This window comes from Clarias gariepinus, chromosome 12 (assembly GCF_024256425.1).
Source record: "Clarias gariepinus isolate MV-2021 ecotype Netherlands chromosome 12, CGAR_prim_01v2, whole genome shotgun sequence".
Classification (NCBI taxonomy): Eukaryota; Metazoa; Chordata; class Actinopteri; order Siluriformes; family Clariidae; genus Clarias; species Clarias gariepinus.
The window spans coordinates 17,979,189-18,002,733 of record NC_071111.1 but is presented as its reverse complement, the minus strand read 5'-3'; the positions used below and the strand labels follow the sequence as shown (position 1 = coordinate 18,002,733).

The following is a 23,545-nucleotide window of genomic DNA, read 5'->3' as shown; positions in this document are numbered from 1 at the left end:
AAGACATCATAGGCAACTGTATGCTTCCAACTTAGTGGCAACAGTTTGGAGAAGGAGCGCATATTAGTATGATGATCAGGTGTCCACATATTGTAGGTTGAACATTGAATAGTCAATATTGTATATAGACAATAAACATACATTCGATAACTGTTAATGTTGGCTGTTTATTTCCTTATTTGTTCTCTGGGTTTGTTTCATATAAGATATTATTCTAAGACTATTTGATGAACATTAGGAGATATAAAACTGTAATGTCATTATCAAATTTCTTAAACATTTAAAATGTTGCGGTCCTCGTGTGCGCGTGCAAGGCTTTAAAAGCACATACGCGGGCACGCGCAGAGAACACACCAGTGCTGAGGTCTGCAGTACTGCAAGATGACCAGCAAGTGGCGTTGTTGGTCTGCCAAGTCACAACATCTTGAATGTTTTCTTTTTATTCCAAACTCACTCATCATCTATGCTAGTTTATTCATTGTACAGGGTCGCAGTGGGCCTGGAGCCTATTTCAGGAGACTTAGTGCACGAGGCAGGGTACACCCTGGATAGTGCCAGTCTATTGCAGGGCACACACACACACGTTTATTCACTCACACTACGGACAATTTGGTAACGCCAATTAGACTAATCTGCATGTTTTTGGAAACCGGAGTACCCAAGCAAACTCCATGCCTACACACCACGAGGACCCTGGAGGTGTGAGGCCACAGTGCTTAACACTAAGCCACCATACTGCCTGATAATGATGATGATGATTATTATTATCATAATTGTTAAATGATTCAATATTTATTCAAAAAAACGGTGCAATATATTTGCTTATTTCTAACTTAAAATATAGATATAAATACATATCAAATGCAGGATAATAATTGCATATCATATATATAATCTAAATTATTACTTAATAATTAATACCTATTAATAATACATAATACCCTAAATTTAGCTTTTTTTCAACACGACTACAATCAGAAATTGACACAAAGGATTGCTGAACCTAAAATGCCTCCATGATCCCTACACACGTGACCTACCCGGGGCATTACACAATGCTCTTTGCACCCTATGAAGTGCGCAATATTTCTCACTGTGGCCCTCTCGATGGGCGGCGTACTTTTTTGTACCGGGCAGACCGGAAGGTGTGGTCTAACGACGTCACCTGATGTGGAGACACGCCCACTCAGTACGCTCGAGCGCACTGCACAGGCTCAGCTGGCGCTGCCTGGAGACGCGGCATTGGCAATGTACTGAACAATAAGGCTGGGGTCAAAAAAAAACACACACACACAACTCTCGGACTACAGCATGGCCGAATATGTATGATTATTTATTTGTAATAAAATTATAAGACGGGCCGACTCATGTCAAGAAGGAGCAGCATGGCAGGATAAGAGGAGACGCCGCCGCACGAGCTACCTGTTTAAGCCGATCAAAAGGAGGACGCACGCGCGCGCTGATTCATTGGGGTTTTTCTTTCATCATGACGACCGGACAGGATGAAAGTTCAGTTCGAGTCGCTTTGAGGTGGGTCAAATGTCTCTAAATGTCCCCTCTCTGCCCCACTGATGCTCATTTAGGCACCGCCTCCTCCCCGTGTACCTGTTATTTGGTCACAAAGCCTGGCATGGAGGATTCGGCTCGTCCTGAATCGCTGTTTATTTGTACTCTAGTGCACTTCAAAGTGTGCATACTGTCTTCCATGTCCAATGCATGTAGTGCACGTATATAGATAGTAGGGAGACATTTGGGATGGAGCCTAAGGCTTTATTTTATGCAATGTTTGTTGTGATGAGGGAGTGCCTTACCATGTATCTGCTTTGAATTTTTCTAATTTGCATTGTTTGGGTAGCTGATCTACTTGGCTGACCAATTATCATGAAATATACCTTCACCTTTACATTAGACCTATGCATTATACCATCATACATCAGAACAACAACAAAAAAAAATCAAGCAGATGTAATTAATGTTTTTGTTTTAGTGTCAGTGTCAGTACTGTCCCAATTACCTTAACCACTGAAGTCCTACAGTATTCACATGAAACTGAAAGAAAAATGAAGAAGATATGACTCACACAATTTACAGCTTGCACTGTAATTACTATTTTGCAGGCATTATGGTCTTTGGTGTGTTTTGTCTTGGATTTAGTCCACTTTAGAAATGCAGCCAGTGGATTAAACGGAGTGGAAAGCACATGCTTGGTGGACAGCTGTGTTTGAGCCTAAAGGTCACAGCAAAACTACAGTCCTTAACTACTCTTGAAGGGTACAACTACAACCTTATTGAAACAGTTTAGCCTCACACCTTTAGGGTCAAGGTTCGATTCCCACCTTAGGTCTGTGTGATTAGAGTTCTCCCTATGCTTGGTGGGTTTCTTCCAGATATTCCTGGTTTTTTTTTCGTAGTTAAAAGACATGCATGCTAGGCTAATTGGCATTTCCACATTGCTTATTGTGTATGATGTGTGTGTGTGCATGCGTGCCCTGTGATTCACTGGCACCCCATCCTCGTGCCCCGAGTCCCCTGGGATTGGCTCCAGGCCTCCTGAGACAAAATTACAGTGCAGACTGGACATAAGGACTGGACATTTCGGGTGTGATTGTCTCCCATTATTCCTAGATGGGACCATCTTGTCGTATTAAAATAATCTCAGGACTCATCCTGATTCTGTGTCATCAAATGTCATACTATATTTATTGTACACTTGATTGTAATATGTTACAAATGGGTGATGCCTGGTCCATGGGAAATTATTTTATATAAAACTAGTCTGTGGTGCTAAAAAGGTTGGAGACCACTTCTGTACATGATAAGCAGTATAGAAAATGAGCAGCTTAGAGATACAGTATGTGGATTTGTGAGATCTGGACAGAATGAACGACTAAACACTGCCACATCACTCCTTTTAGGTTAGAGATGAAGTGAGGGCTACTTCTGCATTGCACTCAGGGTTGCAACATGTACTTTCCAACAAGCAATCAAAAAGAACCATTAAAATATTGTTATATGCTGGGTCAGTGGAATCAACATAAAAACATATTTGCTTGTAAAATATATAACAACAATTGTATGGTATAGTTTTCTGATTAAGAAGGTAAGTATAAGGTTGCGTCACTTATCACAGTTAGCTAGTTAGCTTGTTGCTAAAACAAACGAACAAACATGGCACGTCAATGTTATTTTCCCCATTTGTAACCAAATTTGGCACATGGTTAAAAATTATGTTATTCGTACTCGCGGAATTACCTGTAGTCAAATGGCATTGTGGGTAATGTAGGCACCTCTTAAGTGTAGACAACATAAACCAACATGTTTATGAAAAGGAACTCAACTAAGTATTTCAACACAAAATAATAATTGGATGACAGTAGAAATGAAAAAGCAAGGTGTTCAGGATGGATTTATTTTTTCCTCTCTATTTAATGTTACACACACCAATCATCACCATTTAAGTGATGATTAAAATTGGAAGTGTCCCTATCCAGGGCTTGAATATAAACATACAGACAAAGGCAAAAGCCTCAACAGCCAAAACCTAAATGTTTGCGTACAATATTACACAGGTGAATAAGAGGGAAAAAATGTTACATAAATCCACTTTTGAACACACCTGTGCTGTAAAGAAAGAATTTTTTTAAAGGCAGCTCAAGAGCACGGCAACTGAAACAGGAAGCAGGTAGGGGTGTATTCTGTGTTCTTTTGTCATTGAAGAAGGCACTGTTAAGGACAAAAGCCTCAATGCCTGGCTCAGGTTACTTTGTTCTATCATGACTGCACAGCTCCGGTTACCAGACTCAGACTTTGACCCAACATTGGTTTTAGCTCGAGTCTAATGTCATCTAGTGCGATTTCTGTGTTTAGTAAATGTTCAGGCATTCACATGGAAACATCCTCTTTGCATAGCAAACACCAGGTAGCAAAAACGAAGAGATAAAGAAAAGACAACATCTGCAGGTGCATGCAGTTTAAATAAACATGCAGTAATTTGTTATTAAATGCGCACTTGCATTAATTTATAATAAAAAATAGCCAATGTGGGATCTACCTCAGCACGCTTACACATAAATTACACATTTCTGATTTGCATGTGTTAGCTTTAGTGCTTTCAGTGCTCTTAAAGATGACAAATGAGTCTCATGGCACAGACTAGGTACACATATTCTAATAAATAATCTGATAGTTTAATAATGCATGTTCTAATTTAGGATCATAAACCCTCATTCATTATATCAGCTGGTTCAATATTAAGAAGTAGACCAGCAGTTAAAATGGTACAAAAGTTGATTATTATTTTTATTTGTTTTTCTTATATATATATATATATATATATATATATATATATATATATATATATATAAAACATTGAAGATATGTAGAATGTTTGAGGGGTAAAACCAGGACATTTGATGGTGTTGAATAGAAGAACTCAGTCATGAGAGCAAAAACTAGCTTTATTTCTCTATATAGTTCTGTGCTATACTAAAGCACTTGTCCCAGTGTTTCACTAGTGCTTGGATTCCATCAGTTAGAATGTTTTCTCTGTATGCCGTAGCCATGTACCTCATCTGAAACACTGGCCTCCCAGGAACTCCATTAATTGCCCAAACATGTGCAAATGGCTTGGAGTGAGGTCAGGACTGTACAGGGATATGGCAATAACTCCCAGCCGAGTTCCTGTTCATAAATGATGGTGTGTACAATTTTCACAGATAGATTGCTCTTCTGCAAGTTAGCGACGGTTTTTAAGGATCAGGCATTCAATTTGTTGAATGCCCACAAGAACGACTGCAGTGAGCTCTGAACAACCTCAGCCGGGATTATGATTTATGGATACAATACAGCCTTCTTTAAAAAGTTTGAAAACAATCCAAATGTTTTACTTCGGTTATAAGTCATGACCGGACTGTGCTTAAAGTTTTTTTCTCACTCCGATTGCAGAAAAGTATTTTTTAAAAGCAATAGAGTGTGGCATGGTCTTATGTAATTTTTCTAGACACACTACACGACAGGTGTGGAAATGGGGAACTGGGTTTAAGGAGACAATGCTAAAGTTAAAATAAAAAAACAACCAAGTTTTTGAGTTTTAATCTTTTTCTGTTGGGATAAAAAAAAAAAGCACAGTTTATCCCAACATCAACCTACTGTTTGAAGTTATCACACACACCAATACTGAAACGGCCATATAATTTCATTTTAATTCCACCAGCTCAGTCTATTTGTCTTAAAGGTATTTCAATGTGTGTCTCTTTAGTGTTGGAATCAAAGCAGGGATCCTTAATATATTCTCTCAGTTACTGCATACAGCAGCACCCTTTTCTCTTTACATTTAGCTTTGTTTGTTTGGTTACTATTGTACATTAGTACATAATGTCCAGCGTTTAGTGAGCTCATATCATTGCAGTGTTTGTTTGCAAAGCCAATACAAAGTCAAGGCAACCTAATAATTAGTGGTGCTGACTCCGATGAATAAACCTGCCCGTCAGTTTGCACTGGTATTCTAGACCAGTATTCTGGGTTTGTGCTAATAATCCACACTTCATTGAGACTCCTGTCTGTGCTTGCTAGAGCAATGCCATGTGTTGATGTCACCTCATTCATGATGGGGTAAACGGAGGACTTTTAAATTCATTAGTGTATTATGCCCCCTAATGCAGGAAATAACCTTGAAATGCTCACTTCCTGTCTTTTAGAAACCTGTGATGGGGTCAGGGCATTTCTTGAAGCTAGGGAACAAAAAATAAAAGGCTGCATTATCAGTATACAAATATACATGTACTGTACAATAATGTTAAAAGCTTTCTTTAGATACGACACCGTGGAAGGAAGTTGGAGTCAAGAACATGCAGGTGGAGCAGGTGTGAGTTAAAGAATCACATCAGGGTTTTCAAATTGATCACAGTCCACTGCACCTGTAGTGTGTGTGTGTGTGTGTGTGTGTGTGTGTGTGTGTGTGTGTGTGTGTGTGTGTTTCTAACTTTAAAACGCACATGGTGAGATTTTACTGTATTTAAAGGCTACATAGTACTGAAAACTACCAGCCTTCCTAACCTAAAGTATGGAATTATTCTGGATGCATTACAACCAGTAATTATTTAAAAATCTGGTAAGGTTAAAAAATTAGTGCATTTTTATTTTATTTTTAAATTAGTTTATTTTATTTTTATTGAAAATTCTTTAATCTATGTGACAAAATGAATGCCGAAGATTATATATGTGTATAGGCACATAGCTTTCCAACAACATGATCAATGTCTGACCCTGAGTAAGCCAATCACAGATTTTAGACATCTTTAAACAGGACCTATTATGCAAAATTAACTTTTTAGTCACAAACAGGCATTCGGGTGGGTCTCCGGTGTGCATGTTCCAACAAAAAAAAAAATGAGCGGAAAAAAACAAAAGACAATCCCTGCTTTTTATCCTTTTTCCATTGTGACCTAATGTGACCTCATATAAGAAGTTCGCCCTGCCCCGGCTTGTTGCTGAGCTCTGCTGTTCTCTGGTGGAGCGTGGCTCAGTAGTAGCTCATTTATACAGACACTGAAATGGCACATTTGGAGGAGGAGCGAAAATAAAGGGAGTTTGAAGCTCAAGCATTAACAGGGATTTGGGGGAGTTCTAAGATCATGTTAACATGTTAATCTTAACATCTGACCAGACCATCAACTGCGATATGTGGCTAGGTAAACATCAACTATATTGATAATGCAGAGACATAAATTCCTTTATTTATTTTTTTACTTTTTGTTTTGTAGGTGCAGTCAGTAGTGATTGAGAAAAGTTTTTGCTCAACAGTCCTTACTCTTGCTCTTGTTGCAGTTCTGGGATTTCAACTCCCAGTTGTACAAAATTACATTCATGAAAACTTTTGTGACTAGATAGTACATTTAGTAACTTTGCCCCTCATCTCAACTGCGTATTAGACATTTGACATTTCCTACAGTAACATGAAGTTTGTGTGCCATGACATTTGCACACAGCAGTGAACTGAACACACCAGCCATGCATTCACAAAACAAGCTTCGTTTAGAGATAGATACACAATAAGTGTAAGCATCTCTATGAGTGTGTGTGTGTGCTGTATGAAGGGCTTGACTGTCTTTGCCTCTGTCTCAGCTACCGGTCCTTTGAGTGCCACGGTACTCATGCAAGCCTAAACCAAGCGATTAATAATGAAAAGCCTTAGAGCAGACAGTACTGCTCTTTGTAATGTTCATCTCTCAGTCAATCGAATTGCAAGCTTTTATTGCATACAATGGTGTGTTCTTTACTCTTCTAGAGCTAGCTTTGTTTTGATCCGTGCATCTACTTTAGTTTGGAACGGAAATAAGCCAAACGTCAGTAGGGCAGGGAATATTGCGTAATCTTTATGGGAGTCATATTAATGACTATAAAGAGTAGCCAAGTGCTGTTTTACATTTCCGTGTTATTTGTTTATCATGTCGGAGGTCATTATAATTGTTGGACGTCCTTTAAAACCTGTTACAGAGGCTTTGGTCAGTCAGCCTAGCAGAGACGTCCACCTGCTGTGTCATCCACTGTCAGTTGTTGGATTTTCATATCAATATTTATGAGCCCATTTTATAGAGCTGAACAAGGACTATGTTTCTGAAAGCCATCTGTCTTCTGGTTTGTAAGAAAGCGCTGACTCATTTCAGATGAGGTCACCCAGTAAATCCACTCCTTTTGGGAATATCTCTCCGCCTTTATCAAAGTTGCTGGCAATCAGAGCAGAAGCTTGACTTCCGCAACCTCTTGAGGTTTATCTTATCATCTTTCTGCTGTTGCTGCATGCATGGCAGGGATCCTTCAGGTCAAATTGTCAGTGTGGTGTGTTTATCTGTAGGGTGTTTTTCTTGAAAGGCCTCATGACATAGTTGAAGTTCACAGAAGGCTGGGGAAATAGAAAGAACTCGTAAATCCCTTCTATGTGTTATAATATTTAATCTCTGTGTGTGTTTTTGTCACATTGTTAAAAAAATAACATGCTATGCAGAGGTAAAGATTGCAGTAAATAGTGTAAAATCACTTTAAATGAATAGTAAAAAATAAGAATAGAATGCACAACAATCTAGAAGAAAAGAAAAAGAAAGAAGAATAAAAGACAAAATATTAAAGGACATTCTGCAATACAAAGCTGAAGACAAATGCTTTTGTCTTTAGTATTTTAATTTGAAAGAAAATTATTAAGTCGAACAAAGTCATTACAAAGTCAAAATATGGTATAAATTATTTTGTGTTGATTCATCTTTCACAAAATTGCTTGAATTTTATACTGAGTGAGAAGTATGGCTCTAGATAAGGTTTAAATGTACAAGGTTTTTAAAAAATTTGCATATTTCAGATTATTGGCTTGCACTATACTTTTAAAAGGAAATCAAGATAAGACTAAAGAAATTGCACATATTGCTGGCATACACAGATCAGCCATAACATTATAACATTTTAAAACATCTTGCCCAATAGTGTGGCGGGTTCCCCTTGTGCGGGTTCCCCTTGTGCCACCAGGGCAGCTCTGGCACTCTGGGCATGACTCCATCAGACCTCTGGGGGTGTGCTGTGGTGTCTGCAGGACATTAGCAGTGGATCCTTTGGGTGCTGTGGGTTGTAGGTTGGGGCCTTCATGAATCAGATTTATTTGTGTATTTTTATTTAGGCAAGTGTATTGTTGAATTAAAGGGAAATGGCTTTCATTTTCTCAAATTGTCTAAAATCCCATTCACACTGCTTGGTTGTTGTTGGAATATCTAACGGCTCATATCAGCTCCCAATAAGTGCAGGTTGACAATAGGATTCCACGTTTTTTTCTTATCTTGTGTTTTCAGCATTTTCCCTATGTACAGTCAGCCAATATCAAATCACACTGGAATAAGCAGCTTCTTTCCATTAATAACTGCACTGTTTTGGGAGGGGAGGGGGCCAGCTGTTTTGTGTCCTTGTGCTTGCTTGTTTCCACTCATTGACCAGAGCATGAGGCAATCTGACAACTCTGTGTATGCCCCTCTGTCCCTTTTCCTGCAACCTCTCATGTGTGCTTGGTGACCTTTGACCTGAGGAAGCTGTCAGGAGCTGATCAGTGAACCATTCAGAGGGGTTTGAGACCACTCAGTTTCACTTAGTAAGTTGACTTGCATTCTTTTCTTTCAGGGGGGCTGACTGTTCCAGAGATCCACATCTCTCATTATAGTAGGGAAAAAAAATAAAATTAGTCGCCCCCTTGTCGGAACTATAAACATAATATGAGTCAGAATTTAAGTAAGTATTTTGTTTTATTTTATGGGTTTTAGTATCTGGGCTTGTGTCTGTCTGTAATGCTTGATCGCTGTACGTTTAGCAGTATTTTATGATCGGTTCATCTGACATATTTCATGCCATGAAGTAAGGAAATTAGTGTCATGTATATCTCATACTGCAAATGTAGACTGGTTAGGGTTACAAACTTGAAAGTATTGTGATGACACATTTCATTCCTTCTCCCACAGGTTTTATCAAGGGTTTCAGTGTAATCTTGGCATAATAATTTGACTGCAAATCTGGCATTACCCATCTACAGAGCACATTTACTGTAGCTGCCAAAAAAAACATTTTGCTTAGGGGACTAAAGTTGACTGTATCCTCTGGATACAGGGAGGAGTGGATGAAACCATGAATTTTAAAACAAAGATTTTTTTTCATTGACATCTATAAATCACTTAATTGACTTAGAAATGAAACACTCCTTATGTGAGAGAAGTCGAAACCTTCAGCTTTAATTCAAGGGCGTTGATGAAAGTGTGGTGTTAACCATTTAGGTATTACAGCCATTTACATACACCCCGTTTCGCAAGCTCATAAAAAACGGGACAAGCAATTTCGTGGCCATGTGTGGCCTGTCCCCTTATTACTCTAGGACTAATTGAGCAGATAAAAGCCGTGGAGGTTGTTTAGAGTGTTATATTTGCATTTGTTAGCTGCTCACTTGAACTCTCGATGTGCAGTCCAAAGTGGTGACAGCAACAGCAAAAGGCCTGGGAGACCACAGAAAACAATTAAAGTAGATGATTGCAGAATTCCATGTACAATGAAGAAGAACCCTTTCACAAAGTCTAACCAAGTAAAGAACACTCTCGAGAAGGTACTGTAGATTTGTCCTTGTCAAAGTCTTCAGTCAGGAGCCAGGCTTATGAAGTAAATACAGACCCTTCACAAGAAGTTGTAAAATAAGGGTAATGCTTAAGAACAGAAATACCAGATTAGACTTTTGCTTAATTCAACTTTGTCAGATTTTATACTGATTAAACGCAAATTAACTTGGTTTAAAATAATGGAAAGAAAAAAATAGAAATTGAGAAAGAAAGGAACAGTTTATGATCCAAAGCATACCACATTATCTGTTAAACATGGATGCAGTGTTATTGCATAAGCATGTATGAATGTCAAGAGAACTGGGTCACCGGTGTTTATTAATAAACTGACTGCTGATACAATTGTGGCAGGATTTATTTTGAAGTGTATAGGGCTGCACTCTCTGCTCAGATTTACCAAATACTGCAAAGATACATCTGATAGAACATCACTTCATATTGATTGGTACAGTGAAAGCTACCCTAGAGTTTCTCAAGCCAAATAAATGGGATATTCTTCACTGGCCACGTCAGTCATCTGATCTCCATCCTATAAAGCATGCATTTCACTTCCTGAACAAAAAGACTAAAGGCAGCAAAACCCAGAAACAAGCAGCAGTTTAGGGCAGCTGCAGTAAATGCCTGGGGGAAAAACCATCTTGAAGGAAGAAACTCAGCATTTTATCATCCATGGGGTCAATACTTCAGGCAATCGTTTAGTTTGTATTTATGTTTGTTTGCCCATTATTAATGAGCCTCCTAAATGTGTGTGTGTGTGTGGGGGGGGGGGGGGGGTATGAAAACGGATGTAATTCTTGAATAGTTAATGTCCACTGCTGTCAAACCTCAAAGTTTTGATTTTGCTCACATATTAAGTGCTTTATTCTGGCTAGTGCTTTCCTTCGAGTGTCCAAAGCTGCCTGATGACTCGGCATGAAACATGACTGGCTGCTTTAAGAGAGCACATTTAGATTTTACCTGTATTAGTTAATTGCTGGTGTATGACAGGAGAGGGCTGGCTGGTTACTGAGACCTGGAAAGAAACAGTTGTACGAATTATACTCAAAAACTCTTGAGTGTTTCTGACTTGTCTCCAGTTACCATAAATTATGAATGCTAACATCACTTGTCCATCATGGTTTTGACATTTCACTTGGACAACGTAACCTCAGTCATTGTCAGTATCTGATTAATATAGATATTTTATATTGGTATGATTAAAAAATTGTATCTGCAAGCTTCCAACCTTAGCTTATGAAGTCTAGCATCTGCACTCTGAATCTGTGCCTTGTTATAGGGATTATGGAAAGTTTAGTGTAATATGTCCCCTGAGTATTTACAGCTGAAAGAGGCTTGTTTGTACCTGTTTGTGAATGTCATCGTGCCAGACATTACCTCTGCATCTTAACAATAGTAGCCCTTGAACTAAAACCATAAACTGCCCCAAGTACCAAACCCTGAACACGTCGACAGCCGCTTAATTTGAAAATGCCTTCATGTTGAGTGTGTGATGTCCACAAGTAGCAGGGCTTTTTGAAATCGCAGCAAGAATGACAAACAGGGAAAATCCTCACATCCAGTCTATGTCTCTTCCTCCCTTGTGCTGCTTTTCATGTAGCTGTAATTTCAGAGAAGCAGGTTAGACACTACTCTAGGTGTGTTTGGTAAGGTTACATACAATGAAAAGGGACTCTGTCTGTGAGCCTGACGTGACGGAAAGGAAAGCAAAGCAACACTATATCTGACAGGCCTGAGAAACATTCTCACGTTTCCTTTACTTATGGGAGCTTCAAGAAGTTATGTATTATTCCAGCCTCACTCTTTTTCTATATTAAAGGAGTAACATTCCAATTTGCAGCTAAATATTAGCAGTTTAATCCTAATCCTGTGGATTCTTATCATATTCCTGTACAGTTAGTCCCCTACATTCAAGTGAGTTCTTATTCCTAAGTCTAATTTGTTCGTAAGTCCAACAAACATTGTCTACGTACTAGGATACTAACACAATTGGCTATGCATGTTTTATGATCTTGTCCTTGTTATTTAGAATCGTGCAGGTGGTTGAACGATTCATGTTAAAAGAACTATAGCAATGTGTGCCCAATTTTTCTCCTTGCACCTTTCCAGCAATTGTGTTTACTTTTGTCTCCATCGTTATTGCTTAGCAGTACCAGCTTCGTCGCCACTGCTTTAACGTTTGCTCCCAGACATCCTGGGATGCACGCTGCAGGCACCTGACTGTGTACGCTGGACATGTGATCTAACTTCCAAGATTGAACATGTGTCAACGTATATTTGTATTTTTGAAAGTTCCTAACTCTAATGTTCGTATGTATGGGACCGTATGTGGAATGTTTTTATGTAGGGGACTGTATATGGAAATACTCTTGCTTTCACTTTAAAACATTGCTCTGGATTTTACTGTTGATGTTTTTTTTTTTTACCAAGTGTTTAAGTTTCAAGATGTTACTATGTAAAATAGGATTGTCTAGATGTCTCAGATAGAAGGTTTTCAACCCTATTCCTAAAGGACCACTGACCTGCGAATTTTAGTGTTTTCTGTGCTCTGATTCTTAGTTAGTTGATCAGATAAATCAGGTGTGCAGTAAAATGTGCAGGGCCATAAGAGTTAAGAACCACTGTCTTAGATTATCGTAGCTAATCATGAGTAAAATATATGTTATCACGTAAAGTAAACACTTGTGTATCCAGCCTCTGCTACAGTCAGTTTTAAGCATTTTATTTTTCCATGGATATTTTATATGTTAAATGTAGGGTTTGGTCAAAGCATTTACTAAACTAAGTTAAAACAGTTTAAATAATAATTATATTTATTAAAATATGAATTAACATAATTTTAGTTTATTAGACAAAGTAATAATTTGATGGAGTTCTGTGTACATGGAAATGCAGATCATAGTTATTTTAAAGGGTTGGCACAGGACATCAGGGTTCTGTCTTTATGATTGTTTCCTGTAATGAGTTAAACGGTATGCGTGGTGCGTCCTGTACCGCACTGCTTAGTAATAAGTCTATAATATTAAATCCGTAATAGGTATGGAGGTTAAAGGCACACATAAAAGATGATTTGTTGAAATTCAGACTTTCTCTGAACCACCTAAAAAAGCCATTAGATGTAATTATAAATGAATAAAAATCATAGTAATGCTGGTAAATTTCAGGTAATACTTCATTTTTAAAAAATGGATTTACTAACTAGAACACAACTCATAATTTCCTACAACAGTATGCCATACACTTTGGCCTAATAAGATTTATTTATTTATTTATTTATTTATTTTTAATAAACAAATGTATAAATGTTCTTCAGGGATCACATGCTCTTCAAAATTGCAAAATCAAAATTTATAGTAGAGATGATGCAAGATGAGGTCAGCTGCAGAAGAACTCTGGGAGAGGCAGTGACTCAGCTGCTAACCAGAGCAGGAAATCAAATCCCCTCTAATGTCCGTCTCCTCTCTAGAGACCAATTTCAGATCAGTAGCATCATTGTGATCAATTCATGTGCCTGACTCAGAGGCCATGACACAGTTACTTCTTGCTGCTCAGTCCCTTAGTTACTTCTACACATTGTTTTTCTTATTGGCCTCTTTGATCTGTGACACATAAAGCCCTTGTGCTACAGTAGATAAGCCTCCATTAGGCCTCAGATTAGCAAAGGTCAAAGTATCCAGATAGTGATTTACTTACAGTACATATACAGTGATTTCATAGCAGAGATTTAGAAGAACAATTTGATCAAATCATGTCTATAATTTATAGAAATATATATATTTATATATTTAAGACTAAATGAGTTAAGACTTTGGCTGAAAATATATTTTGGTGTTATTTGTACATCAGATGCAAGATTGAATATATAATTAATTTGCAAAAAAGAAACATTAAGTTAAGATGTTTGACATGCCTCAAGCTACCATATTGTGAAATGTATGTTACGCAAATGTTTGGATAATATTTGGATAAAGTAGCATATCTGTGTTGTAGATTCAATCTGACGATTTGAATATGTATTTTAATATGTAAATAGATAGGTAAATATAATAAGATTGTACCTACAGTCCTAAATTCAAAAAAGCAACATTTACTACTTTTCTGCTTTTTTAATGCATCGCAGTACATTTTTATTCATATTAGCCCAAATATCTCACCTTTATTTGCCCAAGTATTGTCTACATTGTAGGTAAGTAGACCTAACCTTTCATTTACATAACTCCCCAGGTTTAAGGTCTGATATCTTCTGTATTCTTTTTAACTTTTAAGATTTTAGACTCAGCAGTCTGATTAGCTGCGCACACTTCCATTCATGCACTTATTCTATTTCTGTTTCCAGAAATAAGACTTTTGAGCCCAGTGACAGAATGAGCATTTCAGTGGACTGATAAAAGTGCATGGAATTCCATTTTTAACTTTAATCAGTAAGCAGCAAGCAAACGAGATAATCCAGCACAAAAGATGTGTTTCTAGAATTGTCGCTCAGGTTGAACCATGGGAGAAAAGAGTTCAGTGAGGTTATCTGTCACTGTAATTCCCAGGAAGGTTAATCCCCAGGGGTAGCCGATACAATATTATCACAATACCTAGGTGCTAATTCTATTTGTATTATGACTTTTTACAAATATCCTAATTTAATAAGTTTTCTGATTTTGATGCAATTCCAAATAAACATTGCACATAGTTGTCTTCTACTACATACGATACTGTGCTGCCTGTCAGCATGTAAATAGTTTTGCCGCACTACATTTAGCATTATGCATTGTTTTGCCAATGTTTTGCCATCGCAAAATGTAAACAAATAAATTTTATAATATTATAATATAATATTTATAGTAATTTTATTTTTTTTTATATTTATTCTGGAGTCAGCATGGTGATCCATGAACAGCTACACGAAAGAATTATGACACACAAATGAATCTATTTCCCACCCATCTCTATAATCTTTATAATGAGGTCTATAGGTTAAAATTGAGTAAGCTCATCACATGCCTAGAAAGGTTGTAAGCCTTTTACAGCCTTATATCACCTTTGCCCTCAATATCCATAGGTTTGCCTGCTGTAGCATAATGCATAAAGACATTTACAGTAGCTATCACTCATTATGGGTGGTGAATCAAAATAATATGATAACAGAAACATAAGAGAAGGCCTGTACTTTTTGCTAGAAGAAAAATCCACATTGAATCCATCTTTGTCAGCATAGGTAAAGGTTAGAAAGCTTCATGAAGGCAGCCCTTATTCTAGTCCTGGCAATGTTGTGTTTACATTTAAACCTTAATTTGAAACCTGCGTGTGAGCCTCAGAGCTGCTCCATGACCACCATGTCGAGAGCCAGGATAGAAATCACAGTGTTTTTAAAAACATTTTAGAATCTTTTAAATATCACACATAACTTAAGGCCAACTTTAAAAGCTTGACCTAAAGCTGGTATTGGTTTTTTTTAAAGGCACTGAACAAAAACAACCTGGTTAGGAAGCTAGTCAATCAAAAGGCATCATACACCCACACATTCACACACTTATTTACACTTGGTGGTAATTTAGAGTAGTCAGTCCTCATACTGTCAGGTTTTCGGACGTTGACAGTAAGTGAGTCTTCCACTTTCTGTCCAAACGGAAAAACATGGAAACCTAAAGAAATACACAAAGAATGTGAATGTCAAATGCTGCAGAGACAGTAACCCAAGCTCAGGTTTGGAAAGAAGCGACCCTTGAACTGCGAGGTGGCGATAGGACCAATATTTCACACCTGTGATTATGTACACTACTGTATAGGCTACTGTATATGGACAGTTAACAATCACAGTAATATGTACAATGTGAACAGTCCATTACAGAGTTTGTTCGTTGAGTCTTAATTATTTTTAACTTGTTTTGATTGTGCTTATTGGGGAAGAATTTGGGAATTCGGTGACCATGTAAAATGTAAGTGCTCTAGTGTTAATTTTGTTTCCGCTTGATTTTTCCGTTGGCTCTCTTACCCATACATCCGTCTTCTCTCCTCTCATCCACGTGCTGGAAGATGTGTCCTCAGAATGGGAATGCTAAATTACTGGATCCTGATGTCATTGGCACACAATAAGAGCTCTGTGGCAGACAGTTAAATGTTACTACTGTAGCCCGTGCCCAAGCAGTGCCAGGACTTAGCAACACTAACCTGCTAGCATCAAGCCATCAAGACTGACATGTTATTGATACTATGCTATAAATTATTAGATAGGACAATTCCTAAATAAAACCTCTCTCACACAGTCTATAGTGCTTGTCAGTGGTCTTATTCACTGCCTATTGATGAATGAGTGCTGTTAGTAGTAATGACACTTTTGTGTTAATACTACTTGTATTTCTAAACTGGAATGAACGAGGCATGAGAAACTGGATTGCTAGGGTACTGGGATGGCCAGTTTTAGACCAACTTAGAGAAATGTGGAGACTAGGACTGGTTTGGTAGGGAAAAGGATGCGTAAAGACAAACTGAAAAAAGGGTAATGAAATGAAAAGGGTGTGACTATGTACTCAACGAATATGCTTAGTTTCCCTCTGCCCTCGGAACAGTGAATGCTCTGTTCAGATGCTGGTTAACATTAGCTATGCAGCACTGTGGCCTGTAATGTAGCCTCTCTCATGTACACTCCAGCCATCAGTGGTCAGGTTACTGCCTTGTACCTACATTTACAAGACATTTTACTAAGTATATGTATTTTTTCATAAACTATGTAGTATACTTATTATACAGTTTAGATGTACAATTACTGAAAAAAACTATTTTACTACACTGTGTTTAATAACCCTTTCAAGCCAAGTAGGCTTTTATTGTCATTTCAACTATGAAACGAAACAACAGTTTTCCATGACCAAGGTGCTCCATACAACATAAATTAACAACAACCAACTAGCTAACTAAGAAACCACTTAGCTGACTAGCTGGGACAAAAGTGATTAACTTTATAAATTAACAGAAAACTAAACAAGACTGACAACACAACAACAACAACATGAGACATTTCAATACTTCAATGGTATACCCTTTAACTATACACAGACAGGTTTGGAAATAAGGAGGTCAGTGTTGCTGCTGTGCTGCAAATAAACAGCTTTGTAACAGTAGATAGTTTTGCCATCTCACAGCTCCAGCGTTACCAGTCTGATCCCAAGCTCAGGGTACTGTCTTTATGGAGTTTTGCATGCTCTCCCCATGTCTCTGTGGGATCTCAAGTCTCCATCATTTCCTTAAAATATGCCAGCAGGTGAACGGCTTATGCAAAATTTCACCTAAGTGAGACCTGTCTTTCACGGTATCTCTGTGTACAGTACCCAGTATTCCAAATGTATTCATTTTCACACTTCTAACATAACCAGGGATCAGATGACAGCATTAGAACTATTAACTATTAAGACTTCTCTGCATTCATCTGCACCGTCTATACTGCTTTATCTTGTACTGGATCCTGGGGGGGCCTCAAGCCTATCCTAGGAGGCTTGGGGCACGAGGTGGGGTACACACTGAATGGGGTGCCAATTCATCACAGGGTACTCACATGCTTATTCACACACTACAGGCAATTTGGGAATGCCAGTTAGCCTAATCTGCATGTCTTTGGACTGTGGAAGGAAACCCACCAAGTACAGGGAGAACATGCACACAGACCCATGACGGGAATCAAATCCCGACCCTGGAAGCGGAAGGCGACTGTGCTGTAGGTGTGTAGGTAGAAACCAGACATTTTCTCAAAAACTATTATCATCGGCATGCTTGCAGCTGTTGAATATCAGGTAAGTGGTTCTCCTGTGAGGCGTCTTTACACTGACGGATGAAGTGCAGAGCGTCCATCAAACAGGGATAGCAACACGTGCACTAAATCATACCTACAGTACAAAGTGTCTGGTAAATGTCAATGATAACACTAGCAGTAATAAAGGTGCTAGCAGCTAAGTTTCTCAGGTTACTCGTACACCGTTCTCATAAGTGTTCACACACAAGCACAGTCAATGCTTTTGCAAGACACATGGGTTGTCTGCATGTCAGTAATATTAGAGCCTCTGTTCAGGGCGTAGTGTAATGTGCAGTAATGTGCTCAGGAGGATCCTGGCACTTAAACCAGTGCAAGCCAGGCCTTGCCAGGGCATCTCCCAGCCTTGAACCTGCTAACAGCTGCATACCTGCAGTCAAACTGTCGGCACATTAACTGTGTTTAATAAGCTCCAATGACAGACCAACGTGTGATTACTGCCTCCATCATCACTGTGAAAAGTCAAACCTCTGTGTGGATATTGTTTTTTTTTGTTGATGAAACTAGTGTTAAGCTTTTTTACTTTTTAAAAGCTCTCATTGCTGTTTTTACATCCATATTCATGTCTTCTGCATCTCTGTCTCTCTCTCTTGCTTCTTTTTCTTTCTCTGCTTTTCTCCATTTCCCTCTGTCTTTTTGTCTGTCTCTCCACTCTCTATTTTTTCTGTCTATCTCTCTTTCTCTTTCTGCCTGTTTGTCTTTCCCTCCTACCCCTGTCTCTCTATCCATTTGTGCCTCTGTGTTCCACTCTCTCTTTCTGTGTCTCACTATGTCTATCTCTGTTCCTCTCCGTCTCTCACTGCTTCCATAGGATCCGTCCTCAGCTGGCGAAAGAGAAGATTGAAGGATGCCACATTTGCACATTTGTGACCCCTGGAGAGCCCCAGGTGATCCTGGGAAAGGATAAGGCCTTCACCTATGACTATGTGTTTGACATGGACTCCCAGCAGGATGCTATCTACAGCAACTGCACGGAAAAGCTCATTGAAGGCTGCTTCGAGGGCTATAATGCTACGATCTTCGCGTACGGTCAGGTAAAGCATGCCAGACATTATTTAATGTTCGTAATCCTCACAATACTGCAGGGGAGATTAAAATACTCACATGAACAATCGATTGCCGAAATGTTACAGCTTTTTCATATTCTACATTACCATTAAGATGACAAGCCTAGATTATTATTTTTTTTCTTTTGCCTTGTCTGTTTAATGTCTAACAGCATTTCACAATAAAAGGTGCTTACAGCTGCGCTTGTTTTCAGTTCATTTCATATCAGCCACGAAGAAAAGCAAATAAGCCGTGAAACCCTCTGTCAACAGTGTAACATCAGACATGTTTCAACAGTGAGCCTGATGTGTGTGTGTGTGTGTGTGTGTGTGTGTGTGTGTGTGTGTGTGTGTGTGTGTGTGTGTGTGTGTGTGTGTGTCTATGGTTATAGGCCGGATAAATTTACCAAATGGGCTGTTCCTTAAAAGTCACATGTCAGTCAGATAAACTTTGCCTCTTTCGTATAGAGCTCTTCAAATCACAATTACAAAAGCAACCAGGAATTCCACAGGAGGCAAGCCTGACGCTCTTCCTTCTCTCCCTAAATCTCTAACTCTCTCGTCACACTCTTTCAAGGGCTGCTATGGCAAGCCGAGTCTGGGGGGGAGTGGGATTGGAGGGATGGTAGGGGGGTTGATGTGTGAATTTGGATGCACTATCACATTCCTCTCTCTGTGGCCATGACAACACCAACTCCCGAGCCCCTTTTGTCTGCCTTGTTATCCCAGTTCTCCATTCCAGACAAAGGAATCACTCCTACTCAAGTCTTTTTATATGTCAAACTAATGACAGTGAACTATCAATCACTCGCTGACCTGGCAAAGGTGTCCAAGTTTCTAATAGGCTTCAATTTAGCACAGACATAACCATGTGATTTCTTTTTTTTTTTGCATTTTCTGCAGTACAAAAGGCATTGACAGCGCAGGTATCTCAGAAAAAAATTCCAAGAACTAATTTGTATTATCTGAGTGATCCAAAGAAAAATCTATGAAAGTTAAGCATTAACCTTTGACTCTTGGGTCAAAATAATGTTATTATTCTTCTTATTTATATGTATTTTTTACCAAACGTGAAATGATGTACATTCACATTTAATTTCTGTACTATTTTAATACCTATAAGTCTTTATTAGTTGGTATGTTATAATCTTCCACATAAAAAAAAGGTATGTGATATATTTGTGTTTGATTTGGAGATTGGGTTACTGTCTGTTTGCATGTTTTCCCTTTAACCTTGTGGGATTCCTCCTGCTCCTCTTTTTTTCTTTCACTTCCCATAAACATGCCAGGGAGTGGATCGACAATGTGTAATTGCCCCAGGGGATAGATGAGAATGTGACATAAAATCCAGAGTGTATTTCTGCTTTGCACCCAGTCATGGTCGGTGTCATGGGGCGGCTCGAACGGGCCAGGCCTACACTGGCAGGAAGGCTGGCTTGCTCCCCCAATCATCACCATTCATGGATTTAAAAAATATATATTTATTTATCACATTTTAATAATTATAATTAATAAATAAAATGGAAAGTAAATAAATCATAAATAATAAAAAAAACATTGTGATGTAATGACACTGAACAAACCGTTTTCTAATAATATTGTTCACAGAAAGTACAGTATACTGTATACTGCGTGCGCCCATGTCCTCTCATTCTGCCAAATATGGCCTTAAATTTGTCTGTCATTTGTTAGTGAAAAACTTTTCAGGCACACAAAATATTTAGGTGTTTTATCTCGCTTAAAACTCTCTGTCTCTCACTTGGCCTCAAATTGTATTTTGACTCCTGACACTTTCTCAACACCTCTCAGTAGAAAAAGAAATGCTGAAAGATGCTTAAGTCTAATCGACTGTTTCATTGCTAATAGGAACCGGCCAATCAGAATTGGCCTTCTTCCTGTTTCTAATTGGTCTGTTTTGTATTAATAATGATGTCATATGATTTGACTTGTTGAGCAGTAGTGCTACCTTGTGGGGCTGTTGGACAAGAGTTGCAGTACTAGCTGTCTGTATTTATTACTGTATTATAAAAAACTGTCCGGCGTTTTTGTTTCAGGTTGCTAAGTACAGTATAATGTTACTTGATTGAAAATTGTGGGATTCATTGCCTATACAGTGTTCAAGAATAAGAAAAGTATAAAAATGTACAAAGGTTAATGCAATGCAGATACACTGATTACTAAAAAAAAGGGCTTTTTATTTAGTATCATTAGGATAGTATTATGAATAGCTGATCGACTTCTGTCGTTTTTGTGTGAGATGTGCCGATATGGTCCGTCACTTTTGCTTGCTCCATCTTTCCCTGGTCCAGACCGGCTCAGGGAAGACATACACCATGGGAACGGGTTTCGACGTGAACGTCAGCGAAGATGAGCATGGAATTATCCCACGGGCGGTGAGCCATCTCTTCAGGGGCATCGAGGAGAGGAAGCAAGCTGCAATGGAGCAGGGTCGCCCTGTGCCTGAATTTAAGATCAACGCCCAGTTCTTAGAGGTAGAGGGGCCATTTTTCTTCCAAACCTACCTAGCAATTTAGAGTCAGTCTTTAGAAAACCTTAAGCACATAGAAGTCCTTGAAAACTTGTAAAGTTGTAGATTTTTGTATTATTCTTTTTAACTTGGTTATACATATATTTTTGCTCTTAAATACAGCAAAAACAAAAAGATTTTTCTAAGGATTAACAACAGAAAATATGATGTTAATCTGGCTAATCCCTGTGTCAAGTAATTTGTTCTCTTTGTAAATCCTCACTGTACGCAAAACAGTACCTTTTCACTTACTGGGAATATGAGACGCATGTTTACATTACTTTGCAGATAAGAAGCATTGAACAGACGCTTGACAATAGTGTTATTTCTGTGCTAGTTTAAAATGTACATGTCTGAGTATCACCACTTAGCTTTAAATTTAACCTTTGAGATAATGCCTATCCAGCATGTGAAGCACCGCGTCTACTCAGAGTTATAGATAGCGCGATTATCTTAAAGACAGGGATACGTTCCTTAACTCCAGATCAAATGCTTCTCCTGAGTTATTACCATATGTCTTAGTGTCTGAATACCTCCAAGTGCGCCTGAATGTCCTGAGGTTAGATAAAAGCTAATTAGAGAATTTAGAAAAGAATGAGCAAACACTGTTTTTATTTTTATTTTTTTGTTTTTTGTAGTTGTATAACGAGGAAGTGCTGGATCTGTTTGACACTACACGGGATTTGGAAGCCAGAAAGCAGAAATCAAACATTAAGATCCATGAGGATGCTAACGGAGGGATCTACACAGTGGGAGTCACCACACGCACAGTCTCCACTGAAGCTGAGGTTAGCTTTACAGCTGCTGTATATGTCTACTTTAAGTTTAGGACAATATTTAACATATTTTATTGCACCAAGCTACGTAGTTCCAGCATAAGCTTTAGGTACAACTTATTATTTAGAAATTAATCATGAAAGATCTATAAACCTGACTGTGCTGGATAAACTGAAAAAATCACTAGGATTCATTCATGATGTGTGTAGCACAAGTGATTCATGCATTCAGTCCAGCTCTTATATAATCTGTATATTAGGTGCATCATTTTTGGAATTCTTTTATCAAGAACATGACTGCTCATGCCATAACTGTGTTAATAGAACTGGTGCTGTCGTTAGCTTTCATTTGTCAAAGTTGTAATTACAACACCGTTCAGATACTCTTTGTTCACTTACATAAGTTAGTGAACAAAGGGTATCTTTATTTTCCCTTTTTGACATAATTAATATAAAAACACTCTACTACGTCTACTTGCCACCCAGTCATAACATTGTTGTAGTAACCAGTAACCACAATTAGTCAAACAAATGTGCAAGATCACAGTCTTATTATAATATTATATTATATTTTAAATGTATAATATTGCTAGATCACACTTTTAACATGTGTAATATAATGTTAATTGCTATCTACTGTATCTATCTATCTAGTCTTTTTTTTTTGTGTGAGCTCAGATGATGCAGTGTTTGAAGTTAGGCGCTCTTTCCCGCACCACCGCCAGCACCCAGATGAATGTCCAGAGCTCACGCTCCCATGCCATCTTCACCATTCACCTGTGCCAAGTCCGTGTCTGTGACTCTAGCAGTGTAGGTGGCACCACTAACACACCAGCAAAAGCCCTACTTTTTATATTGTGTATGCAGCTACATTTTACCCTCTGCTCCCTCTGACTCCTCACTCTTCCCCCATGGCTCCGACTCCTCACTATTAACCCTCTACGCAAATCTATTTAAAATTTAATTCATGGCAACATCAATACTTGTTGTGACATCTTTATAATACATGATATTTAACAATATTTAGGTTAACATTTAACGATTTAATATTGATATAAACATTTAGATTAATTTTCAATCATCTAGTTTTATTGTAACAATGATTTCATTCAGTATTAGAGAGGTATTCTCGATACCCACAGAAAACAGATATTGTGTAGCTGAACACAGTATTACTATTACATTGTCTTATTATCCGGCCATAATATATAATAAGAACTTTTGTATTGATGTCATGCAGCTGTTTTCAGTCTTGTCCTATTATAAGTAGGGATGGG

The 23,545-nt window shown here is 38.2% G+C and overlaps 1 protein-coding gene across 3 annotated transcripts in view; it reads left to right on the top strand.

The window, feature by feature from the left end:
* The first annotated feature begins 1,213 nt into the window (after positions 1 to 1,213).
* LOC128534227 (kinesin-like protein KIF21A) overlaps positions 1,214 to 23,545 on the top strand; it is a 47,106-nt gene continuing 24,774 nt past the window's right edge. For all 3 annotated transcript variants that reach the window (XM_053508571.1, XM_053508570.1, XM_053508569.1), the window contains exons 1-5: positions 1,214 to 1,530; positions 18,731 to 18,953; positions 21,275 to 21,457; positions 22,131 to 22,280; positions 22,947 to 23,078. In XM_053508571.1, the coding sequence (XP_053364546.1) occupies positions 1,487 to 1,530; positions 18,731 to 18,953; positions 21,275 to 21,457; positions 22,131 to 22,280; positions 22,947 to 23,078 (732 nt within the window). In that variant the 5' untranslated portion in view covers positions 1,214 to 1,486. The remainder of the gene's footprint in view (positions 1,531 to 18,730; positions 18,954 to 21,274; positions 21,458 to 22,130; positions 22,281 to 22,946; positions 23,079 to 23,545) is intronic.